The 25091-nt window shown below is 48.3% G+C and overlaps 1 protein-coding gene across 1 annotated transcript in view; it reads right to left on the bottom strand.

Annotated features, from left to right (window-relative positions):
- OPA3 (outer mitochondrial membrane lipid metabolism regulator OPA3) overlaps window positions 1-24665 on the bottom strand; it is a 48228-nt gene extending 23563 nt beyond the window's left edge. Inside the window, exon 1 of the mRNA XM_047077825.1 lies at window positions 24507-24665. Within this exon, the coding sequence (XP_046933781.1) occupies window positions 24507-24648 (142 nt within the window). The 5' untranslated portion in view covers window positions 24649-24665. The remainder of the gene's footprint in view (window positions 1-24506) is intronic.
- Window positions 24666-25091: the final 426 nt, after the last annotated feature.

Below are 25091 nucleotides of genomic sequence, written 5' to 3'. Positions count from 1 at the left end.
CTACCAACAGGGGCCTCAAGAGCTCCTGGATTTCTGACTGCGCCCCCAGGTAGCCCGAGGTGAAGGTGGGAAGCGCTCCTTTGGGCTCCCTCACGCAGAATATGCTGGTTTCCAGGCTGGAGTCACTGCAACACTCCCTCTCCAAGATTCACTTTCCTCCTTTATAAAGCGGTTTAATAATAATCCTCACCCACAGGGTTATGTGAGATCCAGTAAGCCTGTGCCTGGCTCCATCCTAAGGTTTCAGTAAAGAGTGGCCATTGCTGTCGTTATAATTAGTCCCGGAGTGGGGCTGCTGAAGCTCAAAACGGAAAGCTTTCATGTGGCGTAGAGGAACATGACAGAAAACACACTGGGGTACGCTCCTGGAGGCCTGGGAGATGAGCAGTCCCCAGAGGGTCCCCTTTCCTCCGGGGACTGTGAAGACCACAGCCTGGAGACAGGCCAGGCCTGGACTCAGACCCAGTCTCCACTTCCTCCAAGAACACCGTTTCCTGAGCCAGCAGGATGACTGGTAAAACAGCCTCCAAGAAGAATGGACAGCTTTTCTTATAGCAGACTTTTTTTTTTTTTAATGTTTATTTTTTGAGAGAGAGAGAGAGAGAGTACGAGCACGAGAAGGGGAGGGGCACAGAGACAGTGGGAGATACAGACTCTGAAGCAGGCTCCAGGCTGAGCTGTCAGCACAGAGCCCGACATGGGACTCGAACTCACAGACCGCACGATCATGACCTGAGCGGAAGTCGGACGCCCAACCGACTGAGCCACCCAGGCGCCCCAGACTTCTAATTAATAAATGGAGAAGGAAGGAAGGAAACAGAAATCAACACCAGGCAAATACTACAATAAAAACTGCTGCAGAAAGATCCCCTGAGGGTTGCTAAGATTAGTGGGCAAAAGTTTGAGAAGAAACAGAACATCTGCATAGTCAAAATATCTTCCCCAGGATATTTACTAACTCACAAAGGGAAAAAAGTAACACAGTGGACAAACCTAGCAGACACCACCTGAACCCCATGACCAAGGTCAATGTGACCAGAAATAAGACAAATTGATATCATGATGCCCTGATGTGGTGCACTGAGGAGGACACAGCATCGTTCCTGTGGCATCCTTGCCAAAAATGCAGAACCTCTTTCCAATCATGAGAAAGCATCAGACAAACTCAAATTGAAGGACAGTCTACAAAATAACTAATCAGTACTCTTCAAAAGGGTCAAGGTTCCGTAGCAACGTTTTTTTAGATACGTCTCCTGCGGCAAGGGAAATAAAAGCAAAAATAAACTGCTGGGACTCCATCAAAATAAAAAGCTTCTGCACAGCGAAAGAAACAATCAACAAAACTAAAAGGCAGCCCACAGAATGGGAGAAGATATTTGCAAATGATATATCCAATAAAGGGTTAGTATCCAAAATACATAAAGAACTTCTACAACTTGCCCTCCCTCAGGAGCTCACAGTGAGATCCTTTGAGCACACAGCAAGATGATGGCTGCCTACAACCTGAAGGGAAAGCTCTCATCAGACACCAACCCCGTGGACACCTTGGTCTTGGATTTCCAGCTTCCCAAACTTGTGGCTACTAGGAAATTTTTAATTACATGTATGCTTTCCAGTATATTCTTACTGGACAACACTGCTGTAGAATGCCAAGTCTTAATTCTCAACCTAGTATTCTCCACATCCTACTTTTGAAAGGGAGAATGTCAGAAGGTGTCTCCTCCTATATTTGGAAGAGGACAAAGACTTCTTTTTTTTTTTAATTTTTTTTTTTTAACGTTTATTTATTTTTGAGACAGAGAGAGACAGAGCATGAACGGGGGAGGGGCAGAGAGAGAGGGAGACACAGAATCGGAAGCAGGCTCCAGGCTCTGAGCCATCAGCCCAGAGCCCGACGCGGGGCTCGAACTCACGGACCGCGAGATTGTGACCTGAGCCGAAGTCGGACGTTCAACCGACTGAGCCACCCAGGCGCCCGAGGACAAAGACTTCTAATCACTAAAGAAGATTCTCATCATTGGAGAAGGCACTATTTGAGTCTGAATAACAAACCTTATTAAATAATTCTTATCTCCTGTTAGTTTCCACTATATAGTCACCTTCCCACAATTCAGTACCTCTGCAAGCTCCAATTCCCCCACTTTTCTAGTTACTTCTCCACAATTTATCGTCTTTTGTTAAAATTGTATATAAGCCTCCAGGTCTACCTGCTCCTTGGAGTTTTTCACTTCTATTCTGAGGCACTTCCTGTGTGCATATAAAATAAGTCTTTTCTTTTGTTAAAAAACAAAACAGAAACCCTCAACAGCCAAAAACCAAATAATCCAATTTAAAAATGGGCAGAAGACATGGGCAGACATTTCTCCAAAGAAGACATACCGATGGCCAACAGACACATGAAAAGATGCTCGATACCACTTATCAGGGAAACGCAAATCATTTGTGCTGGTTTTACGGCTTTTCTGTAAATCTAAATTTAGTCTGAAGTAAAAAGATTAAAAAAGAAATAGGCTTGAGGCACCTAGGAGGCTTAGCCAGTTGAGGTTGAGCTTCTGACTCTTTTTTTTTTTTAATTTTGTTTTTAATGTTTGTTTATTTTTGAGAGGAAGAGAGGCAGCACACAAGTAGGGAGGGGCAGAGAGAGAGAGGGAGACACAGAATCCGAAGCAGGCTCCAGGCTCTGAGCCGTCAGCACAGAGCCCAACACGGGGCTCGAACCCACGAACCGCGAGATCGTGACCTGAGCAGAAGTCGGACGCTTAACCAACTGAACCACCTAGGCGCCTCGAGCTTCCGACTCTTGATTTCGGGTCAGGTCATGATCTCAGGGTTCGTGAGTTCGAGCCCCACGTCGGGCTCCGTACTGACGGTGCAGAGCTTGCTTGGGATTCTCTCTCTCCCTCTCTCTCTGCCCCTCCCACACCCGCATTCTCTCTCTCAAAATAAATAAACTTAAAGAAAGAAAGAAAGAAAGAAAGAAAGAAAGAAAGAAAGAAAGAAAGAAAGAAAGAAGAAATAGCCTCCAGGTGGCAAGACGTTGAGGACACGGACCCTCTCAAACTCGCTGCTGTCAGTGTAAATGTGTTGCACACACTCGAGTCAGTAATTCTGTTTGCGGGAACTGAAGCCAGATTTACCTGCACAGGTGGGAGAGGCTTGCCTGGCACGTTACACCTACAGTATTATTCATACCAACAATAAAAAAAAAAGCTGGCAAAAACGCTATAAGACTACCTATGGCCTCAGAAATTACAGTAATTCTGTGAGCAGCTGAAGTACAGAGTGAGGACCTATTTCATGTGCTGACAGATACTCTCTCCGGGATAACGAGGTCACTGAGAAGCAGTGAGGTCTAGCACACTGTAGACTGTTCGCTACACTCATGGAGAAAAAAAAAAGAGGGGGTGCATATGAGCATTTGCTTGGAAATGCAGTTTTTGGGTTTTTTCCAGAAAGGCAGAAGAGAAGAGCGGTTGTCTCCATGGAGGGGGAACAGGTGCCTAGAGAACGGAAGTTTGGAGGGAGACTTTACCCTACAGACTTTTTTTTTTTTTTCAACGTTTATTTATTTTTGGGACAGAGAGAGACAGAGCATGAACGGGGGAGGGGCAGAGAGAGAGGGAGACACAGAATCGGAAACAGGCTCCAGGCTCCGAGCTGTCAGCACAGAGCCCGACGCGGGGCTCGAACTCACGGACCGCAAGATCGTGACCTGGCTGAAGTCGGACGCTTAACCGACTGCGCCACCCAGGCGCCCTAGACTCTTTTGAACCTTAAGCCATGTGAACTTATTACCTTTTAAAAGACTGTTGTTAAAAAAAAAAAAAAAATCAACAAACAAGCCATCCCCGCACCCAGGATCCCTGGTCAAGCCTGTTAGAGTGAACACTCTGCTTTCTCCTCGAGCCCACAAAGACGGCGGTCGGGTAGAAAGAGGCTAGAAGCCACAAGAACAGAAGGAACAGGAGGGAAGTGAAGAAGAGGGAACCCAGACACGCCTAGGGGACGCAGATGGCCGTGAGGTGACTGAGCCAGAAGCGAGGCCCACCTAGGCACCCATGGAGGGGTTGGGGGAGGCGACGAGAGGCAGCTGAATGGAGAGACTAGGACAGCAGGCACCAGTTCACTCTGAGAGTGGGGATAAGCTGAGGACCCCCAGGACCCCTTGAACCTGATAGGAGACTTCAGAGGGTGAAACAGGGGGACTCCAGGAACAGCTCAGGGTGGGATCCATATTGAACACAGGCCGGGCCCTCTGGCATGGGGCTGGTGGCTAATGCACAGAGGTCAAGGGTCTGCTAGACCTTGGCCTTGAACCTCAGTGACCCTGCATGGATTTGCCAGGGGCGAAACCACACGTTCCAGTGCGGTACAGAAAGGGGTTCTCCTCAACTGTGAGCCTAGGTCATCCCAGAAGCTGGGAACGACCGGGGGCCAAGGACCATCCCAGTGGCTTCTAGACCCTTATTCCCCTCTTCAGGAACACAGAGATGCCCGCCCCTCTCTCCCTCCAAAGCCACAATGAACTGAGTATTCGCTGGTTTTGCTGGCCTGGCATTCACTCCCCTTTCTCTGGAAACTGCCCCTGACTCCCTCTGGGAGAAGCCCAAACCCACTCCCAGTTTTAGGTGCTGGCATTGAGCCCAGAGATTTTCCCCAGCATTTCAGAAAAAGGGGTCCTCTCTTTCCTTTGCTTCGTGAATGGGACACGAACCTTGAGCTACTGAGGCCATCTCCTCCCCAGAATGAGAGAGCTCGCTTGAGAAAGAGGACAGCACAAAGAAACACAGGGCCCAGGGAATGGGACAGTGACTTCCAGGCATTGTCTGAGTTCCTGAATCTAGCTGAGCTTGAAGCCATCTACTTCCGGAGCGTTTGGGTATCTGTCCGTTCGAGCACGATTCTGTTGCTTGCAAACAAGAGCGAGGCTTCTTGACAAACAGCAAGAGACAGGGGCTGCAGGCAGCCCGCCAGGGCAAGTGCAGAGAAGAGGTATGAAGGTATGAACATGCATATGTGGAACGAGACACCAGCATCACAGAAAAAAGGCTGGAAGGACATACACAGATAGGCCTTCTACACGGAACGACCGTCACAGAAACCAGCTTTCTTTGAAAAATAAAGCAAGTTCCTTTTAACTCCTTTTTGTCCTCAGTTTCTTTTGTGACCATGACACAGGGGGCCCTTGCCGCCCTCAGGGTCAAGCCTACACGTGTTAATGGGGCCCTGAGGGAGCTGTCCCTGCAGAGCCATCCAATCTCTTCCCTTGACACTTTGGGTTCCACCACCTACATTTCAGCCATGCCAGCCTCCTGGAAGTTCCCCTTGTTCACACCTTGACCCTGGCACGTGCTGTTACCTGTGCCTCCATCTTGCCACTTTGTCTGGCTCGCTCTTCCTTGAGCTCTGAGCCATCTGCTTCTCCTGGACGCCCTCCCCAAACCCCAGACTGGCTAAGGACCCTCCCGCCCCAGGCTCCCCTGGTCCAGCACTGACCACTTTGGATCATCACTGCCTGAGGACTAATACCTAGCACAGGACCCAAGACGGAGGAGATTCCAGGAAGTGCGGGGTGGACGAATGAGACAGAGATGACTAAACAAGGTATGGACAGGGTCTGTTTCACTTCTGGGTCCCTAGCACCTAGCACACAGCATGGAATAAAAAAGTGTTCACAGGAGGTACGCTGAAAGAATGAGACCGAAAGTGAAAAGTCTGAGATATAGAAAGATACCAGCTCCATGAGAAAAAGATGCATTATTCAATCAATGCTGTTGGGACAACTGGACAGCCAACTATGAGAGAAAATAGGAAGGATCCCTACCTCACACCTAATACCCAAATAAACTGCAAGATGCATTGAAAACTTAAACATGTATGTACACAAATAAGACTATAAAACTACTAGAAGAAAACTTAAGAGAAATCACTGACAATCTAGAAACAAATAATCTTTCTACGTATGCCACAAAACCTAAAGGTTATAAAAGAAAAAATGAATAGATTTCACTAAGGTTAAAAAAAAAAACACAAAAGTTTTACACAGTAAACAACAACAACAAAAAGACAAAATACACAAAGTCAAATGACAGTGTTGGAAAAAAAAGATTTGCTAACTTTCATACAGAAAGAGCTCCTACAAATTAATTAGACAAAGACCCCAACCACTTGCTAGAAAAACGGGCCAATACTACGAGACTGATTACCGAAAAATTCAAATGACTTTTAACCAGGTGAGAAGACGCATAACTTTGTTCACGACGAAGTAAATATTAAAAGTACACACGAGAGGGCTGCCTGGGGGGCTCAGTCCGTGAAGCGTCCAGCTCTTGATTTCGGCTCAGGTCATGATCTCACGGTTCGTGGGTTCGAGCCCCACGTCGGGCTCCACGCTGATAGTGCGGAGCCTGCTTGGGATTCTCTCTCCCTCTCTCTCTGCCCCTCGCTCACTTGCGTGTGTGCACACTCTCTCTCTCAAAATAAATCAATAAAACATTAAAAAAAAAAAACTACAAATGAGAAACTGATTTCCAACTCTTGGATTGGAGAAGATCAAGTGTCCTAGCCCTGTGTGTGGAGCAGGGGGAGGGGATCTTGCCACTGGACGAGGAGGTGACTCCGGGTGGAAAAGCAGGATCCCAGCTCACATTCCCACAGACCCACGCCCAGGAATAACCACAGGGAGACACCCTTGCGTGGGTAGCCAAACTAGCGACCCTCGCGTCTTGCTGCTCCTGTATACTCATAACAACTTTTGAAAAAACTTAGCACAGGGGCGCCTGGGTGGCTCAGTCGGTTGGGCGGCCGACTTCGGCTCAGGTCACGATCTCACGGTCCGTGAGTTCGAGCCCCGCGTCGGGCTCTGGGCTGATGGCTCAGAGCCTGGAGCCTGCTTCCAATTCTGTGTCTCCCTCTCTCTCTGCCCCTCCCCCGTTCATGCTCTGTCTCTGTCTCAAAAATGAATAAAACGTTAAAAAAAATTAAAAAAAAAAAAAAAAAAGAAAAAACTTAGCACACTCTTGACATCCTTTGAAGACTGTCATATCCATTTTTCCATCCTAGGCTAAAATAACCGCGAAGAGCATGAACTTCTGGCTCAGGATGTGAGAGAAATTGGCATTGTATTTTATTTTATATGAAAAAGAATTTTTTTAACGTTTATTTTTGAGAGAGACAGAGGATGCAAGTGGGTTAGGGGCAGAGGGAGAGGGAGACACAGAATCCAAAGCAGGCTCCACGCTCCGAGCGGTCAGCACAGAGCCCGACGCGGGGCTCGAACCCACGAGCTGTGAGATCATGACCTGAGCCGAAGTTGGACGCTCAACCGACTGAGCCACCCAGGCGCCCCCCAAGATATTGACATTTTAAAACAAATCTGTTACACTGTTCTTTTTAGCACAGGCAGAGGACTAATAAACCCACGGAAACCTTAACAGCCACCATCGGTCATCTTAAAATCCGCCAACTAGCTGCTTTTCAGCTGTGCTCACACAGTTCCTTGTTGTCCTGGAAAGTTCAGTCTACACTGTATTCCGCTTTCTCTACAAAATTTTCTCCTAACATGTTTTTATGCTCAGATGTCCTATTAAATTCCTCTGAAACAAACAAAAAATGTGTCTATAACTTAGAATCAAAACGTGATATTAATGAAAACTTTTCTCTCACACTGAGGTATCATTATAATTACCATTGGTATACCAGCGATCAAAACAGCATGTGTTACACAATTTGATGCATAATTATTAAACATAAAGAGTAAATCTGGGGGGCGCCTGGGTGACTCAGTTGGTTAAGTGACCGACATCCGCTCAGGTTATGCTCCGACAGTTCGTGGGTTCAAGCCCCGTGTCAGGCCCCGCTGGCAGCTCGGAGCCTGGAGCCTGCTTTGGATTCTGTGTCTCCCTCTTTCCCTGCCTCTCGCCTGCTCACGCTCTGTCTCTTTCTCTCTCTCAAAATTAATAGACATTAAAAACAAATTTTTTTAAGAGTAAATGGGTTAAGGGAGTCAAAAGGTACAAACTTACAGTTATTAAAAAAATGTATTTATTTTTATCTTTTTAGGTAGGCTCGATGCCCAACATGGGGCGTGAACTCACGACCCTGAGATCAAGAGTCGCAAGCTATACCAACTAAGCCTACCAGGCACCCCCACCCCCAAATTCTTTTTCTTGACCAAAGATGCACGCCCTACTACAGTGGGCTGGGAAATGTGTTTCTGTCATTGATATTTCAAATTGTTCTCTTGTGATCCTGGAGGTTTCTACACGTGGAGTAACGCATCAGCATCATCGTGTGATCAGAAAGGGGGAAGACTTTTTTTTTTTTTCTTTCCAAAGCTTTGTTTATTTATTTAAAGTGAAATCATTTTCTTTTTAAGTTTATTTATTTTGAGAGAGAGTGCGAGCGCCTGTGGGGGAAGGGCAGAGAGAGATGGAGAGAGAATCCCAAGCAGCCTCTGCACCATCAGCACAGAGCCCGTCAGGGGCTCGATCCCACGAAACGAACCGTGAGATCATGACCTGAGCCGAAATCAAGAGTCAGATGCTCAGGGCGCCTGGATGGCTCTGTTGGTTAAGCATCCAACTCTTGATCTCAGCTCTGGTCATGATCTCGTGGTTCGTGAGTTTGAGCCCCGCATTGTGCTTTGTGCTGCTGACAATGCAGAGCCTGCCTGGGATTCTCTCTCTCTCTCCGTTCTCCGCCCCTCCCCACCCCCCAAATAAATAAATAAATAAATAAATAAATAAATAAATAAAAACCAGTCGGATGCTTAACTGACTGAGCCACCCAAGAGCCCCATTCCAAGATTTTATTTAAATTTAAGTTAGTTAACATATAGCGTAGCATTGTTTTCAAGAGTAGAATCTAGTGATGTATCAGAAGACACTTGTGTTCATACTTTACTTCTCCCCTATCTTCTGGAGAGCAGGGTCATTGGAAAGGGAAGAAAGGAAGGAAAACCGAGCATATTCATCAGGCAAGTCGGGTGAGACTGTGGAGATCTAGAAAGAATTTCTAGAAGGAGAGTGGGGGTGGGGTGGATGAGGGATACGTGTCCCTTGGCTCGGAGTCTGCCTGCCAAGTGCCACATAAGCCGGAATGGCTTAAAAATGCTGATGGCAGCATTCTTTGGATAAGCATAACCCAGAGATAACCTAAATGTCCACCAACGGGGCCTGGGACATCCACACTATGTACTAACTGCTGTGAGGAAAAGTGTGGGATAGATTTTCAAAGTAGGCTGTAAACAAGGACAAAATTGGGCACAAAACAGGGCGAATTAATATACTGCCAGTTATGTGAATTAAACACACACATACCTAGACTGGGCTGGGTTGTGCGCACAATACCTCTGGAAGGTGGCTGTGACCTCTGGTGTCTCCTCTCTGACCTCTGACCTCCTACTCTTCCATTCACCCTCTGGCCCAGCTACAGACACGGCCACATTATTCCTGAAACCCCCTCGGCATGCTCTGGCCTCAGGGTCTTTGCACTCCCTGTGACTTACGCCTGAAACACACTTCTCCAAATATTCACACGTCTTCACGTTACTCAAGCCTCTAATCAAACATTCACCTCCTCAGAGAGGCTTTCCTAAACCCAACCTCATGTGTACCTTCTCCCGTTGCACCTAATCCTTCTTCCCTGCTTCACTCTTTCCTACTTAGTCCCTCCTGACACAGAATAGATTTTACTTTCTTATCTTGTTTAGTATCTGTTTCCTGGCAGAATCTCAACTCTATAGGGCGGCAGAGACTTGGGTCTCTTACTAAACGGATACAGCCCCTAGGGCCTGCCAAGTAGTAAGGATTCAGCGAGTATTTCCTAATGAACAAAGGAGAGAAGCAAGACAGACAGGCGACAGGCAGGCAGACAGGGATGGGAAACGTGTGTACTTTCCACCATATTCGATCCTTCTGTCCACCTGAATTTTTCTATCATGTGCATTAATGATGATCATGATGGGATGAAGTCAGAAGTCAATAACAGAAAGCAATCTAAAAGGGCCCCAATATTTGGAAACTAGACAGCCACTTCTAAATAACCCACGGGTCAAAGAAGGAATCACTGGAGAAACTGGAAAATATACAGAACCGAATGACAATGTAGATACAACACATCAAATTTTATTGGATGCATCTCAAGTAGTGCTTAGAGGGAAATTTTATTCATTCATTCATTCATTCATTCATTCATTTTTGAGAGAGAATGAAACAGCATGAGCAGGGTAGGGGCATAGAGAGAGGGAGACACAGAATCTGAAGCAGGCTCCAGGCTTCAAGCTGTCGGCACGGAGCCCAACGCAAGGCTCAAACCCACAAACCAGGGGATCATGACCTGAGCTGATATTGGACACATCGGACACACAACCGAGCCACCCAAGCGCCCCTAGGGAAATTTATATTTAAATACTTACATAGAAAAGAAGAAAGTTTAGGGGCGCCTGGGTGGCTCAGTCGGTTAAGCGGCCGACTTCAACTCAGGTCACGATCTCGCGGTCCGTGGGTTCGAGCCCCGCGTCGGGCTCTGGGCTGATGGCTCGGAGCCTGGAGCCTGCTTCCCATTCTGTGTCTCCCTCTCTCTCTGCCCCTCTCCCGTTCATGCTCTGTCTCTCTCTGTCTCAAAAATAAATAAACGTTAAAAAAAAAAAAAAAAGAAGAAAGTTTAAAAACAATAATCTAGGGACACCTGGGCGGTCCAGTTGGTTAAGCAACTGACTTCAGCTCAGGTCATGAGCTCACAGCTTGTGGGTTCGAGCCCCATGTTGGGCTCTGTGCTGACAGCTCAGAGCCTGGAACCTCCTTCGGATTCTGTGTCTCCCTCTCTCTCTGCCCCTCCCCCAATGCACGCTCTGTATCTGTCTCTCTCTCTCAAAAATAAATATGCATTAAAAAATGTTTATACAATAATGTAAGGTTAAAAAAGGGCAAATTAAACCCAAAGCAAATAGATAGAAGACAATAAGGATAACAGAAGAAATCAATGAAATAGAAAACAGGCAAGTGAGAGGAAAATAACAAGACCAAAGGTGATTTTTTTGATATATATGTTTATAATACAATTTTTTTTTTTAACGTTTATTTATTTTTGGGACAGAGAGAGAGAGAGAGAGCATGAACGGGGGAGGGGCAGAGAGAGAGGGAGACACAGAATCGGAAACAGGCTCCAGGCTCCGAGCCTTCAGCCCAGAGCCCGACGCGGGGCTCGAACTCACGGACTGAGAGATCGTGACCTGGCTGAAGTCGGATGCTTAACCGACTGCGCCACCCAGGCACCCCGATATATATGTTTATAAACCACTAGCAGGACAAGTGATCAAGAGTAAAGAAAAACAAAAACATAAAATACCACTGTCCAGGATGAAAGAGGAGATTTGTCAAGCTCAGAGCTGAGCATGAAGCCTGCTTAAGATTCTCTCTCTCTCTCTCTCTCTCTCTCTCTCTCTCTCTCTCTCTCCCCTTCTGCCCCTCTCCCCCATTCACACACACTCTCTCACTCTCTAAAATAAAAGCAAAAACAAAACAAAAAACCCATAATTTATGAAAATTGACACAAAGAAGTAGAAAACCTGAATAGTCCTATAACTAGTAAGGGAACTGAATGTTATTAAAAACCTTCCCTTAAAGAAAAATGAAAACCAACATGGACGTTTATATCAAATATTTAAGGAGGAAATCATTCCAATTTTACACAAAATCTTGCAGAAAATAGAGAATAAGGGAACATTTTCCCAATTGTTTAATGAGGTAGGCAAAACCATGATATTAAAACCTGTCAAAGACATTACAAGAAAATAAAATTACATAATACATTACTCATGACCACAGATGTAAAAAAAAAAAAAAAAATCTTTAGGAAAATTTTGGCAAATCAAAGCCAGCAATATATAAAAAGGATAACACACCATGACCAAGTGGCATATTTATCCAGGACTATAAGATTGATTTAACAGTCTTTTAAAAAGTCAATAATTTGTGGGGAGACTGGGTGGCTCGGTCGGTTAAGTATCTGACTTCAGCTCGGGTCATGATCTTGTGGTTTGTGGGTTTGAGCCCCACACTGGGCTCTGTGCTGACAGTGCAGAGCCTGCTTGGGATTCCGTCTCTCTCTCTCTCTCTCTCTCTCTCTCTCTCTCTCTCTCTCTCCCTGCCCCTCCCCCACTTGTGTGTGCGCGCTCTCCCTCTCTCAAAACAAAAAACTTTAAAAAAATAATAAAAATTTAAAAATCAATATTTTAATTCGCAGTGGTAATAGAATCGTGGTTGCCAGCCGCCAAGATAGCCCCCAATAATCTCTGTCTCCTGGCATTTACACCCCCGTAGTGTCCCTTCCCACATGACACTAGGGTCGGTCTGTGCGCCCAGCCGAATATGACGCAGCTGGTGGTGGATCACTTTTATAACCACAATTACGTTATACAGACACTGACTCTTCAGTCTGGGACGCGCTCACTCTTGGATCACTCTCTCTGGGGGCAGCCAGCTGCCAGATCACGGGTCGCCCTGAGGAGAGGTCCATGTGCAGAGCAACTGAGCTCTTGGGCCAACAGCAAGTGAGAAACAGACCTACCAGCGGCCGCGTGAGTGAGTCAGCTAGGAAGCCCACCTTCCAGCACCTGGCCAGCCTTCCGCTTGAGAGACTCAGAGCCAGAAGCACTCAACGAGGCCCCACCCCAATTCCCCGATTCTCAGGAACTGGGTGCGCTAATAATAAGGGTTTATTACCGCATGAAAAAGTACTCGACATCACAGTTCATCAGAGAAAAGTTTGACGCCCACTGGGCTGGCTAATATTAAAGCAGTGCAAACAATGATTATTGGCAAGGGTGTGGAACGGCTAGACCCACGCGGGAAAACTCTTTGGCAGCTTCGTATAAAGTTAAGAATACCTTTATCTTTATCATACGACTCAGACATCTCACTCCTGGGTATCTCCCCGAAAGGAATGCAAACATACTCCTATGGAGACTCGTTCAAGAAGGTTTACAGTCGCTTTCCTGGTAACAGCAACAACAAAAAAGGGACATCCAAGTGCCCATCACTAAGAGAGTGGATAAAGTGCAGCATGTTTATATATTGGAATAAAGGAATACATAAAACAGCAGGAAAAGAAACAAATCACTGATACACGCAGCTGAAAGATCGCTCAAGCATCATGTGGGTAAAAGCTAGACACTAAGTTCCTATTACCTGATTCCATTTAGATGAAGCTAATGATGATCGTGAGAGAAGTCATACAGGGTGACAGAACAGGAAAGGAAAGAACTTCCAGGGGTGATGGAAACTCTTTTTTTTTTTTAATGTTTTATTTATTTTTGAGAGAGACAGAGTATGAGCGGGGGAAGGGCAGACAGAGAGGGAGACAGAATCCGAGGAAGGCTCCAGGCTCTGAGCTGTCAGCACAGAGCCTGACGGGGGGCTCGAACTCGTGAACCCCGTGTGAGATCATGACCTGAGCCGAAGTCGGACGTTTAACCGACTGAGCCATCCAGGCGCCCCGGAACTGTTTTATTTTTTTCAACGTTTATTTATTTTTGGGACAGAGAGAGACAGAGCATGAACGGGGGAGGGGCAGAGAGAGAGGGAGACACAGAATCCGAAACAGGCTCCAGGCTCCGAGCCTTCAGCCCAGAGCCTGACGCGGGGCTCGAACTCCCGGACCGCGAGATCGTGACCTGGCTGAAGTCGGACGCTTAACCGACTGCGCCACCCAGGCGCCCCCCGGAACTGTTTTAGATCTTGGAAGCTGGTTATATAGGTACATGCATTTATCGGTGCTAATTAAACTACGCATTTCAGATCTGTACACTGCATTTACAGAGACGGTATTAACAAAGAACATGCAAAAACTAAAATAATGAAACGTAAGAGGAGGAGTTTGGGAGGCCAGGGGCTGATTTCTTATTCTGTATTGCCCCAGGGGACTTGTTTCTTTCTCTCTCTGAGACATTTCCCTACTCATAAAACCAGAATGATCATATAAACTCCCTAATAAAGTGGCTAATATCATTTGTTGAGATCACAGAAAGCATAATAAATGAAAACTGCTATTGGTTAAGAAATTATTATAAAGAGTAAATAGCTTCGAGCCGGTCCCTGCCCTGGACGCCCTTCCCTGGATGTGTTCCAGCCAGCTGAAAGCCCACCCCAACACTGCTCCAGGGGTTACGGGATTTGTGGTGCCTCAAGCGGGGCGGCACCTTCCTCCCACGGACTGACCCCATCCTCTACCACTGCCTCTGGGGCCCGCAGGGACGCACACTGCACCTGTCACCGGAGGAAACACGACTGGCTCTGTCTACCAAGCGACTGGGGGAATCCCACCTCCCCAACACGGGGTCCAAAGGATTCAGTAGTGGTGAACCCCGCCCTTCAGACTGGCCAATCAGACTGCCTTCCTCGGACTGCGGTGATTGGCTCAAGGATGGGGGTGTGACCGAACCTGAACCACCGATTCAGCCTGGGAATTTGGGCGGAACTGCTGCGAAGAAGGACCTCTCTGCACCCCTGGAGTCACCAGGCAGGTAATTAATAGCCTCAGATGTCAGCTCCCAGAGAGCAGGGATTTTTGTCTGCTCTGTCGACTGCTGAGTTAGTCAAACCTGCTAGAATAGTTCCTGGCGTACAGCAGGTACTAGGCAAAGATTTGTTGAGTGAACTATACAAGCCTGTCCTTGTCCCAGAAAACAATCCCACCTCTAGATCCCACCGATGCCTGGAGAGACCACCTCAGCTTAGTACAGACAGCGCCTGGGAGTGTCAGAGGCACAAGGGAAGCAGCTAATAAAGGGACTAAGAGCGCTCTAGGGATGCCATCTGGAGTCGGGTGGTCCCGGATTCAAGTCCTGCCTCTGCTACTTACTTGCTGTGGGACCTTGGGCACGTTTCTCAACCTCTCCGCATCTCCATTTCCTCTTTCTCTTCCTGGCTAGCAGGGAACCTGGTGCATTCAAGTCTTGTGCATGAACTGACATCAGGTTACTGAGCAGCTCTGCTCAGTTTCTTCATCCACTAAGGTAGTGTTCATGTTTAAGCCTTAGTGCTCGTGATAAGTAATGCTATTTTACATTATTCTTTCTTTTTTAAGATTTTTGTTTTGTTTTCAAGTAACCTCTACACCCAACGTGGGGCTTGAACTCAAAACCCCAAGATCAAGGGTCGCATGCTCTACCAACTGAGCCAGCCAGGCGCCCCTACTTTATATTACTCTTTTTTTTTTTTTGAATGAGATTTTGTGTTTTACTTTATTTATTTTTGTATATTTCTTTTTGAAGAGAGGAGGGGCAGAGAGAGAGAGACAGAGGATCTGAAGCAGGCTCTGAGCTGTCAGCACAGAGCCCGACGCAGGGCTCGAACTCATGGGACTGTGAGATCATGACCTGAGCCAAAGTCAGACGTTTAACCGACTGAGCCACCCAGGTGCCCCTATGTTATTCTTTACTGTCTTATTAACAATATCTTCTCGGGGCGCAAGACCGAGGTGGGTTTGGCAGCCGAAGGATAGCTTAGTACAGAGGGGGAGCGAGGGGGCTCCTGAAGCGGGGCGCCTGGGTGGCTCAGCCGGTTAGGTATCCGACCTCAGCTCGGGTCATGATCTTGCAGTTAGTGGGTTCGGGCCCCACGTCGGGCTCTGTGCTGACAGCTCAGAGCCTGGAGCCTGCTTCGGATTCTGTGTCTCCCTCCGTTTCTGCCTCTCCCCCGCTCACGCTCGGTCTCTCAAAAATACATAAATATTAAAAAACTGTTTAAAAGGGGGCTCCCGAGGAAATCACCAGCTATATGGGGGCTTAGGGGTCTGAAGTGGGGCCAACTGGAGCTGGAGAGCAGGAAAAGAGGAGAAGCCAAGAAGCTGGAAGCGGGGTAAGACTCCAGTGAGGGGCAGAGGCACATCCTGGGGGGCGGAGACATCAGGATAGGCCTCTCAGGAAATGACTAGAGAGTCTCAAGGAGGGGTGAACAAAGAGTAGGTAAGGTTTCTTTGGGGCATAGGAAGAAAATGTCAGGACTTCTGGTCATGTTTATGTTTTGAAGGAGGAGGAGGGAAAAGGGAGGAAGGAAAAGGAAGAGTAACAAGATGAAGGAAGGGGAGGAGGAAAAGGAGAAGAAATTGGGCTTTTGTAGGCGTAGACAGCTATAGGAGCTACCCTCTCAGCAGGCAGGTGCCGTCAGCAACCCCGGATGCTGAAAGGGTGACACAGGCGCCCTCTCCTGTCCACTCAGCGTATTGCAGCCCGGGCAAATGGATTCCCGGGAATATTCCCGGGTTGCAAATCAACCAGCCCTCACAAAACGGCTTCTTAAAAAAGACTCCTGATCAGAAGCCATGGACTAAAAACTTAACAATGTGAGCGCAAGCATAATCCAACAAATGCCTCTGCATAGGAAGGGTGGGGCTGAAAGATGAGCAGTGGGATTAAATAGAGCTGACGGCACACTTCTCTCGTTCGGCTCTCTGTGTTTCTGTTAGGTCTTTGCCAGCTCTGACCGCCCCACACAAAGAATGTCAAAAGTACACTCTCACAGAGAGTTTCCAAACGTATTTAACAACGCCTGTATAAAAAAATATTTTTAGCAAGAGGGAAAATATTTTTAGCAAGAGGAAAAATATTTGGGGGGGGCATGAATAAACTAAACATTTTTATTTTGCTTTTTATTTTTTTAATGCTTATTTATTTGGGGGGATGCCAGTGCAAAGGGGGCAGGGGCAGAGAGACAGAGAGAGAGAGAGAGGGGGGATCCAAACAGGCTCCACGCTAACAGCAGCGAGCCCAAGTGGGGCTGGAACTCACAAACAGCGAGATCATGACCGGAGCCGAAGTTGGACGCTCAACCGATGGGCCACCCAGGTGTCCCTAAAAATTTTATTTTTTAAATATTAAGTTCACACCTTCCAAGTTTTTAACATTTTTAAGTGCACACAGTATATGTTCACAGTATTATATGTCAGCACTATGCATGACTAGGTAACTGCACACGCACACACACACACACACACACACACACGGAGAACGTGCAACATGTTTCCTTAATGGGACAGCATAATAAAAGCGGCAGCTGGAGGTCACCAGTAGCAGCCTGGCTGTCATGCAACATAACTCATGTGGTGCTCTGGAGATTATAAATAGACCCCAGGGAAGTGATTTTCAAATGTTCTCTGGCACAGGAGGATCCTCTCTGGACAGCGGTAACAATAAAAATGTCCAGCCCTTCCTTCCCCAGATGGACCCACTCAGGACCTGCAGGTGGCACTCCTGGGCAGCTAAGGGGAGCACTCCACACCACTCACTTTTTTCCCTTGAGATGTCTTTCAGCATACCAGTCCTCTCGGCAGCTGTGTTTAATCTGGCGATTGGTTAGTGCCTGCATTGAATTCTGAACGTCCACTGTATGGGTCATTTCTCAAAGCTCTATTTGGCTCTTTTTCCAACTGCCTGGTAATTTCTGATGGCACTCATGTTTTCACATCCCTCCTAATGCGTCCCTTTCATATACAAACACAGGTATGTTACAGCCACATCTGATCGTTCTGATATCCACAATGTTTCCAGATCTCGCTCGTGGTGCCTGGTTCTCCACACAGTACGTAACTTTTTATCAGATGTGCCAGGACGCCACCTGAAGGGATTCTCCAAGGCTCAGGCAGAAAGGGGACTCCTCCAGGGAGGGCTCGTTTGTCCTTGTCAGGCGCACACAGCCTGGGTTCATTCTCAGCTTGCTGTTTCCAGGGCCTTTCAAGGAGTATGATTCAGGCCCCAAACCCACATGAGGGACCATCAGTGGCCACAAATTCTCACAGGAGACTTTTTAAAATCTCCCTCTAGCCCTAAGGCTGTGCCTTCCTCTGCAGGGTGGGTTTTTCCTAGTTCACCCTTTCCCTCAAGGTACTCCTTTCCTGGGATCTGGTTTTGCACAAGATGGTCCCCTGCCCAGAGTTCCCACAGGATAGCTCCTGTCCCCAGGGCCACGGGACTCTGTCAATGTCCCCAGAGTATAAGGCGGCTTCAGTACTTAACTCCCCTCCTTGGCTCCTTGCTCTGGGAGGAGTCCATTTCCTTCCTTGCAAGTACCCCATGCATTTCAAAGAATGCTTTAAACATTCTGTGAAGCATTAGGTAGTAGGAGGCCCTCTCCTGAGCCACACAGCCCTCTCTCTATTTGACTCACTTTTCGTTACTCAGATAACTCTGATCCCAGCTCCTAACCAGACACACATAATAACTGCTCCGTGCTAGTTAGAAACGTGCAGGGGAAAGCCCAGATCCTTCTGCCCGTGGTAAGCCTGTGAGAGCTGGCTGAGGAAGGGGGATCACTACCATCTCGAGGCAGGAAGTCCTGACCGTTCTGTTCGGCTACGACAGCGGGCCAGGAGCGCACAGTGAGAAGGATCCCACCAGAAGGCTTAGCATTAGGATGATGATGATGATGGCGACGGGAAAAACAGCAATACGCTCGACAAACGTTTATGCAGTGCTTGAGGGCCAGGCACTGTTTAATGCTCTGTGGATATGAACTCATGGCACCGCTGTAACAATACAACATACAGACAACAAAACTGAGGCCCAGAGAAGCTAAATAACTTGCCAGGGGTCACAAAGAAAGTGGCAGAACTGGGACTCACCCACCGGCAGCCCAGCTGCAGAGGACGGGTGCTTGGTCACTGAGCCACACTGCTGTTTATTGAACTTAGAACGTGCCAGGCCTTTGCTAGGGGTGTTCCTGCATGCAGCAGACCCTCCCCATCAGACCTATGAGGTAAGGAGTCTGAAACACATCTCAGGAGGCTGAACTCAAGGTGTCGGCAGGGGAGAGTACCTTTCCTTGACTCTTTCAGCTTCTAGAGACTGCCTGCATGTCTTGGCTCACGGCCCCTCCTCCGTGTTCAAGACCAGCAAGGCAGCATATTCAAATCGTTCCCTCTCCCGTCTCCCTCTCTCACCTATAAGGACACTTATGATTACACTGGCACACCTGGATGATGCAGGACCCTCTCTCCCTGTCCCCACACCCTTGATTTCAATCACACCTGTAAAGTCCCCTCTGTCACGGAAGTTAACCCATTCGACAGGTTCCTGGGATTAGGATGTGGACATCTTTAGGGGACAGTTATCCCGCCTACTGTGAGTAGTAAGCCAGGAAAAATGACCAGTATTTTAGGAATAAACACAAACAAACCGGGATTCTCCCACTGCCCAGGGACGCCCCGCGGCCCCCCCAGAAGTGTCAGCAGAACACTTTGCAAGAGTGCTCCCAACATGCCTGGCATCACCAATCACCAAACGTACGTATCTCGACCTCTCCCTCACCCCACCGCAGAAATCTTTGCTTGAAAAGATCCTTGGGGCACCTGGGTGGCTCAGCCAGTTAAGTGACCGACTTCGGCTCAGGTCATGATCTCATGGTTCGTGGGTTTGAGCCCCGAGTCAGGCTCTGTGCTGACAGCTCAGAGCCTGCAGCCTGCTTTGGATTCTGTGTCTCCCTCTCTCTCTGCCCCTCCCCTGCTCATGCTCTCTCTTTCTCTCGAAAATAAACAAACATTTAAAAAAAATTTTTTTTAATATAAATAAATAAATAAAAAGATCCTTGCTAGCAGACAGTCTTTCCTTTGCTGTCCTGCCCTCTGCTCCTGTGCAGTGTATTCAATAAACCTCTATCTCCTCTGTTCCACTTGCGTGAACTCTTTCATCGCTGGTGCTGCTGGCCTCCACCCAACCGGGTTGCCCCACATTTGCTGGCCCTCATGGGAACCCTCTGCCATCCAGATTTTCCAGGAATTTCTTGGGACATTCCCTCGTGGACCGATTCTACCCTCCTTGGGGAACTGACTGACGGTCAGTGAGGATCCGAAGCCCCAGGGGGAACCAGCCACGCTGCCCTTGCCCGAAAGGGTGAGGGATTTCCCCTTTGTCCCTTCAGAGGGATCCTTCCCTCCATCTCCTTTCTCTCTTTGGCCCTTCGGCGGCCTAACCCTAGTGCTCCTCAGACAACTGAAGAACTCTGACCAGGGTGGCTCCCGCGTGTGGTCGGAACGTCCGAGGGATGACAGGTTGGACCGTCCGCGCCTATGAGGGCAAAAGACCCCTTTCCTCTGCTCTCCCGCTCCCCGAGGCCTCCAGTCCCGACGACCAGCACAACTGCAGTGGCACCTCGTCCAGGGCAAATCCACACACATTATGGGCTGGTGGGGACCCGTCTCTGACCCGGGCTGACTTCAGCCACCTTGCTTCTTTTGGGTCCCCCCCTTTTTTTCCTTTGTTCCTGTGGATCCGGCCACCATCTTGATCTATGGGAAAAGCATGTTGCTACACGTCTGAGTGAATCCAACAATTCCATGTACAAGGCACGGTTCAACAAGGATTCTGGCTCATACCATTGGAGGGTCCCCTCCCCCTAAATCCCGTGGACCTGGCCACCGAGGAATTTCACTCCAATCGCCTATCAGCATGTTAACCGAATACCATGCTCTGGTCCATAACGGCACAGAACCCCTGATGGGCCGACAAGTGTAGGCAGGGACGGCGCCCCCCAACCCCGCTTCAGCTTGAAGCAGCTACTGAGGATGAGGCCTCTCCCCTAAATGCCAAAGACCTGTCATTGTGGATCTGTCAGCGGGGAATGGAGAGGCCGCTTTTAGGCAACGGGCTTGAGCAGTAGAAAAGCAAGTAAGCGAAAAGGGCCCGCAGGGACCATTGGACTGAATGCACACAGGCTCACGAGGTGACCCACCTCAGAACATCCACAGGCCCCAGCTGACCGATGGGCTACTTAACTGGGCACCCGTATCGAAAAAGGGAAATTCCATACCTTCCCATACCTCCTCCCTCTCCCCCCTTAGCTATAGCCCCCGACCACTGCCTCGGAGAAGACGGTGTCTCTTTTGCTGCTCCCTTACAGTGTGTCCGATAAACTTCTATCTCCCCAAGTAAGTAAGTAAAAAAATCATAAAGTAAAAAGATCCTTGCCTCCCCAACACAGCGTATCATCGATGACTTATGCTTCTTGTATTTACTGTTCTTTCCTCAGAAGTACGCATCTACCACTCCGGCCTCCGTTGTGAGAACACAGCCAGGCCCACCCTGCTGAGTCCAAAGCATCTCAGCCAAAGGCGCAGATGCTGGATGTGCTGGTCAGCGCCCGGAGGCCTGACCCAGGAGAACGCACAGCTGCCACAGGATCTGGAAAATTCTGCTCACACAGGCTGGGGGGGCCACGGCAAGGGGAAAACAGCAAAGGGAAAATACCAAACGACATGATTTTTAGAGTGTAAATATAGAAGAAGTCCGTGCACTCTAACACCTAATAGCACCTCTAACTAAATCTATCCCAAGCTGAATTCCTGGTCTTTTCTGTCCAACCTGCCCCCTCTTGCAGTCATGTCACACCCGATCCAGGGGAGATCGTGCCAGCGCCGCCTTCCAAACAAATCTACTGGGTATTTATTCATTACTAAGAGGAAGAGGAAAGGTTCTTTTAGTGGTCACCACCTTAACCAAGGGATCCAAGTTACCATCACAAATGACGGAACAAACAGACATCAGGAGCCCCCTGAGGTGATGTCCTTAGGGCACACTGTCATGTCTGTGGTGTTCCTGCCAAAGATGCTCAGTGTGAATCAAATCAGAGGAAGCAATCAGAAAACTCCAGACTGTGAGGCACTCTGGGACAACTGGCTTGGATTCTTCCAAATGTCAACGTCATGAAAAAAGGAAAGAGAGAAAGAGAGAAAGAGAGAAAGAGAGAAAGAAAACAAAAAAAGAAAAGAAAAGAAAAGAAAAGAAAAGAAAAGAAAAAAGAAAAGAATGCCATTATAGAGCAGGATCAGCAAACTTTTTCTGAAAAGGCCACGGCATAAATATTTTAGACCTGTGGGCCCTAAAACCCAACTCTGCAGCCACAGGCAATATGCAAAGTGTGGCTGTGTGCCAATAAAACTTTATTTACAAAGACAGGCAGTGGGCTGGATTGCTAAACCACGTCGCAGATTAAAGGAGACTAAGGAGGCATGACAATCAGGCACAGTGCGTGATCCTTGAGCAGACCCTAGATTAAAAATAATAATAAACCACTAAAAAGGACGTTTTGGGGATGACTGGAGAAATCAGAAAATGAGCTACGTATTAAATATTAGCTACATATTAAGTAATATTGCTATCAATATCATTGTTATCAATGTTAAATTTGTGACATCGGTGCTGCGTTATATACAAGAATGTCTTTGTTGTTAGGAAACACAGACTAAAATATTTATGTCCGCAACTTATTTTCAAATTGTTTAGAAAAAGAAGCGTGTGTATACATATGCACACGCATATATATATGAGAGCAAAACAAGGCAAACTTGTGGAAAGCTAATAACTGATGAACTAGATGGTAAAGGGTATATAACTGATGATCATACCATTCTTCCTTTTTTTCTTAAATAACTTAAGCTTTTTGTTTTGTAAGTGTATTTCCTTATTTTCAGTGATCTCTACACCCAACACGGAAGGACTCACAATCCTGAGACCAGCATCTGAAGCACCAGCCAGGTGCCCCTACACCATTCTCTCTTTCAACTGCTCTGCGGGTGTGACATTTTTAAAGTGTTTTTGTTTTCTTTTTAATTTACTTTTGAGGGAGAGAGACAGAGCGTGAGCGGGGGAGGGGCAGAGAGAGAGGGAGACAACAGAATCCGAAGCAGGCTGCAGGCTCTGAGTGGGCAGCACAGAGCCCGACACGGGGCTCGAACCCACGAACTGTGAGATCACGACCTGAGCCGAAGTCGGACGGCCAACCCATTAAGCCACCCGGGCGCCCCTGGGTTTGCCAGGTGAAGAAACATCTCCAGAAACGGAGTCCTCCTCCCCACTCACCTTCTACCTAGAGTACTGTGGTCAACTCCTCCCTGCAGCCACCTTTACCCTAAGATTGCCAAAAGGCTCCTGTTAAAATATAACTCAGATCCTGTCCCCTCCTTTGCTGATACCTTCCAGGGAGTCCCACCCACTCAAAAGGAAAACCAAAGCACTGCAGTGGCCCACGGGCCCTGAGCAACTTGCCCCCACCTTTCCACCCTCAGTTTCCTCTCTACCCTGTCTCTTTGCTCAGCCACACTGGCTTCCTCACTGCTTGTCAAACGTTATCAGGCAAACTCTCACCTCAGGGCCTTTGCAAGTGCAGGAATGTTCTTTCTCCAGATACCTGCACTGCTGGCTCCCTCCTCTCCCCATATTCTCACTGAGGTCTCCCTGCTGCCCTCTCTAAACTTACAACCGTTCCCCCAGACAGTTCTCCTTTTGCAGCCCTGATGCTTCCTCCCAGAGCAAGTACTGCTATCTACTAGAATTCATAGTTTAACTACTTATTTTACGATCTGGCTCCCCCTGCCCCCGCCCCAAGAATGCAAAATCCCCAAGGCCAAGATTCTGTGCCTTTTCTTCTTTTCTGTATCCATAACATCTACACAACAGCCTTTTCTCAGTACCACAGACTGACTTAACATTTAACAGCCATTTACTCCTCACAACCGAAGTGTTCTTGACAGCATAAATGAACACGTAGCGTACCCACAAAATGGGAATAATTTTGTGAGGATTTAATGCCAGGAGGCCTGTGAAGTGCTCAGCATAGAGCCTGGCACAAAGTGAGTGCCCATTAAATGTTGCTATTATATAATGCCCACTGCACAGAAGACTGAAGCTCTGAGTGACCTGGCCGGGAAGGCGTGGGGCCCAGATTAGAAGCGATGTCAGTCTGACCCAAGAAGCCACTTCCTAAACCACGGTGCTAAGACACAGTGTTGGGGAGAAAGGCAGTGGGAGAACCCAGAAACTAGCGCTGGCAATCCAGAGGGCAGGGTTTTTTAAGTCCTGACTCTGGCCCAAACTCCCATGTGTGACCTCGGCAGTTCCCTTCTGGTCTCGAGGCCTCAATGTTCTCTGCTGTAAACTGGGGGAGTCATCTCCCTTCCCTGACATGGGGATGTAACAGTGCGAGGGTCAAATGAGAGAAGTGATAGGGGAGCACTCTGGTAGCTGTGAAACCCGACGCTTTTCCATTCTAAGATCTGCACCTCTGGCAGAGGCCTCACAAAATACCAAAGCACCAAGAATTCTAGGCCCTGGAAAGCAAACTTTAGGTACCCAAACTTATAAGGACGGCCTGGCAAACGACCCGATCAAGTCTCTCCTTGGCCCCGCCCCTAGTTCCTCTCAGTCCCAGAATGTCCCGCCCATATTACTACTGCCCCCTACACTATGGGCTCGTCTAGACGTCAGTCTTCACGTGCTCTCTTCCTCTATTGGCTGATATTCCTAACACGGGCGAGGGCGCCCTGCCCTGCCCCCTGCCCCACGGCCGTTCTTACTATTGGGCTACCCGCATGCCCCTCTTCCAAGAACCCTCCTTATTGGCTGTAGAGCTTTGCCGGTTCGGGCTGTGATTGGTTGGAAACAGAAGTCCATCCCCTGAGCAACCACCAGAGAGGGGTTGGAGAATGGAAAGGTTGGAGAGATGTGGGGTCAAACTCACGCTGAGCGGGCGGGAGGCAGATATAGGTCTTGAAGAACTCGCTTCGGCGGGCGGCCTCCTTAATGCGGTTGGCAAGCGGCTTGCTGACCTGCCGAATTCCCAGGTATAGCAGCTTCGCCATAGGGAACGCGCCTACCACCATCTTGGCGGTCGCACGGGGCACGCGCAACCTTGCGGACTGGGCGGGGCGCCTCCGATCTCTCCCTCCTCCCCCGCCCGTCCGTCTCCGTGCGTGCGTGCGTACGTGCGTACGCTCGGGGAGGGGGCACTGTAGGGGCGCCCCCTGATGTCACCGCGTCGACGCTGACGCTTGACGTCCGTTCGTTGAGTATGCAAATAAGAAGCGGAAGTGAGGCGGGTCAGGGGGCGGAGCCGTTAAACTGCCGCTCGCGGGAGCGTGGTTGGGTTCCCACGCCCGCTTTGGCTGTTGTCACCGTGTTCTTTCGTGACGTCTTGTACTTAGGTGGCTTCCCCGCTTAAAGGAGTCTCTTAATTAGTCCTGATTAGGGCTAATGAGTCCCAAATGCACTTTCCCCGCAGGTTAGAGCCCTTACTGGGAATAAGAAAAAACCGACCATGAAGTCA

The sequence above is a fragment of the Lynx rufus genome, unplaced genomic scaffold (assembly GCF_022079265.1).
Source record: "Lynx rufus isolate CCGP_SWC_20201006 ecotype Redwood Valley unplaced genomic scaffold, mLynRuf1.p SCAF_16, whole genome shotgun sequence".
Classification (NCBI taxonomy): domain Eukaryota; kingdom Metazoa; phylum Chordata; class Mammalia; order Carnivora; family Felidae; genus Lynx; species Lynx rufus.
This window is presented reverse-complemented; position numbering and strand designations above follow the sequence as displayed.